This window comes from Pecten maximus, chromosome 15 (assembly GCF_902652985.1).
Source record: "Pecten maximus chromosome 15, xPecMax1.1, whole genome shotgun sequence".
In the NCBI taxonomy this organism is placed as follows: Eukaryota; Metazoa; Mollusca; class Bivalvia; order Pectinida; family Pectinidae; genus Pecten; species Pecten maximus.
Genome location: NC_047029.1, coordinates 470826 through 476825, shown reverse-complemented (window position 1 = coordinate 476825; position 6000 = coordinate 470826). Strand labels below are relative to the sequence as shown.

The 6000-nt window shown below is 42.2% G+C and overlaps 1 protein-coding gene across 1 annotated transcript in view; it reads right to left on the bottom strand.

Moving 5' to 3' along the window:
• LOC117343925 (uncharacterized phosphotransferase YvkC-like) overlaps positions 1-6000 on the bottom strand; it is a 72661-nt gene continuing 66661 nt past the window's right edge. Inside the window, exons 39-40 of the mRNA XM_033906484.1 lie at positions 1544-1618; positions 1-964 (exon numbers count right to left, since the gene is read on the bottom strand). Coding sequence (XP_033762375.1) covers positions 873-964; positions 1544-1618 — 167 coding nt within the window. The 3' untranslated portion in view covers positions 1-872. The remainder of the gene's footprint in view (positions 965-1543; positions 1619-6000) is intronic.

Sequence of the window (6000 nt, the reverse complement as noted above, 5' to 3'; positions counted from 1 at the left end):
GTAGCCCTGATTTGGAGATTAGCCAGACTTTGAGTAGCCCTGTTTTTGAGTAGCCCTGACTTGGAGAGTAGCCCTGACTTGGAGAGTAGCCCTGATTTGGACTTGGAGAGTAGCCAGACTTTGAGTAGCCCTGACTTAGAGAGTAGCCCTGATTTGGAGAGTAGCCAGACCTTGAGTAGCCCTGACTTGGAGAGTAGCCCTGATTTGGAGAGTAGCCCTGACTTGGAGAGTAGCCCTGACTTAGAGAGTAGCCCTGACTTAGAGAGTAGCCCTGACTTAGAGAGTAGCCCTGACTTGGAGAGTAGCCAGACTTTGAGTAGCCCTGACTTAGAGAGTAGCCCTGACTTAGAGAGTAGCCCTGATTTGGAGAGTAGCCAGACTTTGAGTAGCCCTGACTTGGAGAGTAGCCCTGACTTGGAGATTAGCCACATTATATAGGAAAGATGACCCATCATGAACAAATTTCTGATTTTAAGTTACTTCCCTTGCCCCCATATACTTAATTACTTAATTAAAATCCTGAAATATGCTACCAGCCACCAAATACAACCATCAGATACAATTTCAGTTGGAATTCACACTTGTCAAGTCTGCTGAATCATTTTAACAATGGAACTGAAAGTTAATTACTAATCATAAAGTGAGACTGACAGCTATTAAACTAGATTCCAAAAGACAAGCAGAACTATAAAATCTTAAATAATTCAATTACATGGATTTATAATCTAATTTGTAAAAATATTTCACAAAATATGACACTGGAGTCCAATGAGATCCGTATAAACTTATATTTATCACTAATCATATATAAAATATATTGCGTAAAGTTTTTCTGATAATGCTGTTGAAGTCTCAAATACATTATTCTTCTGTCACTTTCTTGCGTTCTCTTCTGTTTCTATCTTTTCTCTGTCATCAAGTTTTTCTATCGTGCCAGCCTTGCCGTTGAGTCTAACCATATCTCCTGCAACAAAATTGTATTAACAAAATTAACAAGGGGCACAAAAATTGCCAAAAACATTTTTTTGCCATTTGGAGATTTCAACAGATGTGACTGGTATCTACCTATAATTGTTGTCACTGCTGTCAGAAACAGGGCTAAACATAAATTCTTATCATCGTTGTCACTGCTGTCAGAAACAGGGCTAAACATAAAATCTTAACATTGTTGTCACTGCTGTCAGAAACAGGGCTAAGCGTAAAATCTTATTATCGTTGTCACTGCTGTCAGAAACAGGGCTAAACGTAAAATCTTAATATTGTTGTCACTGCTGTCAGAAAAGCAATGTTTATGCGCCGCCTTTCTGACATCTGTCGTAGGTGGCACAAAAATCCAATGAGCAGTGTTTTTGTATGTTATGGATGATAGTTACTTTAGCCATGTTTCAGGATTAAATTTCATACATTTTTTTATCTCTTCCTTAAAAGTTTCAGGAACACTCTTCTTAAAGTGTGTTAAATAAAGTGATATAAATTACAAAAAGAATGTTTTTTTTTTATTTCTCTTTTCAATAATTCTGGAATGCTAATGTTACTAACTCACCTGACCGAAATATCTTGGTGGCATTGGGTACATTTACTATACAGGGCAGACCATACTCTCTAGCTACCACAGCACCTGTAAATAACAACAGTTTATCACTTATAAACGACAGACTACCACAGTACCTATAAATAGCAACAGTACATCACTTATAAAGGACAAACTACCACTATACATATAAATAGCAACAGTACATCACTTATAAACGACAGACTACCACAGCACCTATAAATAGTAACAGCACATCACTTATAAACGACAGACTACCACGTGACATCACCTGTAAATAACAACAGTACATCACTTATAAAGGACAAACTGAAATTTCACAAGGTCATACACTGTGATATAAAGTTATACACAAGGGGTTTAAAAACTTCCTTGGGTCATGGGGTAATAGGTTAAGCTGGTATGACATTGTGATGAGTTAAGCTGTGTATGGCATTGTGGGGTGATGAGTTACGCTGTGTATGACATTGTGGGGTGATGAGTTAAGGTGTGTATGACATTGTGGGGTGATGAGTTAAGGTGTGTATGACATTGTAGGGTGATAAGTCAAGGTGTGTATGACATTGTGAGGTGATGAGTTAAGCTGTGTATGACATTGTGGAGTGATGAGTTACACTGTGTATGACATTGTGGGGTGATGAGTTAAGGTGTGTATGACATTGTGGGGTGATGAGTAAAGGTGTGTATGACATTGTGGGGTGATGAGTTAAGCTGTGTATGACATTGTGGGGTGATGAGTCAAGGTGTGTATGACATTGTGGGGTGATGAGTTAAGATGTGTATGACATTATGGGGTGATGAGTTATGGTGTGTATGACATTGTGGGGTGATGAATTACGCTGTGTATGACATTGTGGGGTGATGAGTAAAGGTATGTATGACATTGTGGGGTGATGAGTCAAGGTGTGTATGACATTGTGGGGTGATGAGTTACGCTGTGTATGACATTGTGGGGTGATGAGTTAAGGTGTGTATGGCATTGTGGGGTGATGAGTTAAGGTGTGTATGACATTGTGTGGTGATGAGTTAAGGTGTGTATGACATTGTGGGGTGATGAGTTAAGATGTGTATGACATTATGGGGTGATGAGTAAAGGTATGTATGACATTGTGGGGTGATGAGTCAAGGTGTGTATGACATTGTGGGGTGATGAGTAAAGGTGTGTATGACATTGTGGGGTGATGAGTAAAGGTATGTATGACATTGTGGGGTGATGAGTAAAGGTGTGTATGACATTGTGGGGTGATGAGTTATGGTGTGTATGACATTGTGGGGTGATGAGTCAAGGTGTGTATGACATTGTGGGGTGATGAGTTACGCTGTGTATGACATTGTGGGGTGATGAGTTACGCTGTGTATGACATTGTGGGGTGATGAGTTACGCTGTGTATGACATTGTGGGGTGATGAGTCAAGGTGTGTATGACATTGTGGGGTGATGAGTTAAGGTGTGTATGACATTGTGGGGTGATGAGTCAAGGTGTGTATGACATTGTGGGGTGATGAGTAAAGGTGTGTATGACATTGTGGGGTGATGAGTTAAGGTGTGTATGACATTGTGGGGTGATGAGTTATGGTGTGTATGACATTGTGGGGTGATGAGTCAAGCTGTGTATGACATTGTGGGGTGATGAGTTAAGGTGTGTATGACATTATGGGGTGATGAGTCAAGGTGTGTATGACATTGTGGGGTGATGAGTTAAGATGTGTATGACATTGTGGGGTGATGAGTTAAGCTGTATATGACATTGTGGGGTGATGAGTAAAGGTGTGTATGACATTGTGGGGTGATGAGTCAAGCTGTGTATGACATTGTGGGGTGATGAGTTAAGGTGTGTATGACATTGTGGGGTGATGAGTTAAGGTGTGTATGACATTGTGGGGTGATGAGTTAAGGTGTGTATGACATTGTGGGGTGATGAGTTACGCTGTGTATGACATTGTGGGGTGATGAGTCAAGCTGTGTATGACATTGTGGGGTGATGAGTTAAGGTGTGTATGACATTGTGGGGTGATGAGTTAAGGTGTGTATGACATTGTGGGGTGATGAGTTAAGCTGTGTATGACATTGTGGGGTGATGAGTTATGCTGTGTATGACATTGTGGGGTGATGAGTTACGGTGTGTATGACATTGTGGGGTGATGAGTTACGCTGTGTATGACATTGTGGGGTGATGAGTCAAGGTGTGTATGACATTGTGGGGTGATGAGTTATGCTGTGTATGACATTGTGGGGTGATGAGTTACGCTGTGTATGACATTGTGGGGTGATGAGTCAAGGTGTGTATGACATTGTGGGGTGATGAGTTAAGGTGTGTATGACATTGTGGGGTGATGAGTCAAGGTGTGTATGACATTGTGGGGTGATGAGTTAAGGTGTGTATGACATTGTGGGGTGATGAGTTAAGGTGTGTATGACATTGTGGGGTGATGAGTTAAGGTGTGTATGACATTGTGGGGTGATGAGTTAAGGTGTGTATGACATTGTGGGGTGATGAGTTAAGGTGTGTATGACATTGTGGGGTGATGAGTCAAGCTGTGTATGACATTGTGGGGTGATGAGTTAAGGTGTGTATGACATTATGGGGTGATGAGTCAAGGTGTGTATGACATTGTGGGGTGATGAGTTAAGATGTGTATGACATTGTGGGGTGATGAGTTAAGCTGTATATGACATTGTGGGGTGATGAGTAAAGGTGTGTATGACATTGTGGGGTGATGAGTCAAGCTGTGTATGACATTGTGGGGTGATGAGTTACGCTGTGTATGACATTGTGGGGTGATGAGTTAAGGTGTGTATGACATTGTGGGGTGATGAGTTAAGGTGTGTATGACATTGTGGGGTGATGAGTAAAGGTGTGTATGACATTGTGGGGTGATGAGTTACGCTGTGTATGGCATTGTGGGGTGATGAGTTACGCTGTGTATGACATTGTGGGGTGATGAGTTAAGGTGTGTATGACATTGTGTGGTGATGAGTTACGCTGTGTATGACATTGTGGGGTGATGAGTTACGCTGTGTATGACATTGTGGGGTGATGAGTTATGCTGTGTATGACATTGTGGGGTGATGAGTTAAGGTGTGTATGACATTGTGGGATGATGAGTCAAGGTGTGTATGACATTGTGGGGTGATGAGTTAAGGTGTGTATGACATTGTGGGGTGATGAGTTAAGGTGTGTATGACATTGTGGGGTGATGAGTTAAGGTGTGTATGACATTGTGGGGTGATGAGTCAAGCTGTGTATGACATTGTGGGGTGATGAGTCAAGGTGTGTATGGCATTGTGGGGTGATGAGTCAAGGTGTGTATGACATTGTGGGGTGATGAGTCAAGCTGTGTATGACATTGTGAGGTGATGAGTTAAGGTGTGTATGACATTGTGGGGTGATGAGTTACGCTGTGTATGACATTGTGGGGTGATGAGTCAATGTGTGTATGACATTGTGGGGTGATGAGTCAAGGTGTGTATGGCATTGTGGGGTGATGAGTTACGCTGTGTATGACATTGTGGGGTGATGAGTTAAGGTGTGTATGACATTGTGGGGTGATGAGTTAAGGTGTGTATGACATTGTGGGGTGATGAGTTAAGGTGTGTATGACATTGTGTGGTGATGAGTTACGCTGTGTATGACATTGTGGGGTGATGAGTTACGCTGTGTATGACATTGTGGGGTGATGAGTTATGCTGTGTATGACATTGTGGGATGATGAGTCAAGGTGTGTATGACATTGTGGGGTGATGAGTCAAGCTGTGTATGACATTGTGGGGTGATGAGTTACGCTGTGTATGGCATTGTGGGGTGATGAGTTACGCTGTGTATGGCATTGTGGGGTGATGAGTCAAGGTGTGTATGACATTGTGGGGTGATGAGTCAAGGTGTGTATGACATTGTGGGGTGATGAGTTAAGGTGTGTATGACATTGTGGGGTGATGAGTAAAGGTGTGTATGACATTGTGGGGTGATGAGTTATGCTGTGTATGACATTGTGGGGTGATGAGTTAAGGTGTGTATGACATTGTGGGGTGATGAGTAAAGTTGTGTATGACATTGTGGGGTGATGAGTCAAGGTGTGTATGACATTGTGGGGTGATGAGTTACACTGTATGACATTGTGGGGTGATGAGTTATGCTGTGTATGACATTGTGGGGTGATGAGTTAAGGTATGTATGACATTGTGGGATGATGAGTTAAGGTGTGTATGACATTGTGGGGTGATGAGTTAAGGTGTGTATGACATTGTGGGGTGATGAGTTACGCTGTGTATGACATCGTGGGGTGATGAGTAAAGTTGTGTATGACATTGTGGGGTGATGAGTTAAGGTGTGTATGACATCGTGGGGTGATGAGTAAAGTTGTGTATGACATCGTGGGGTGATGAGTTAAGGTGTGTATGACATCGTGGGGTGATGAGTAAAGTTGTGTATGACATTGTGGGGTGATGAG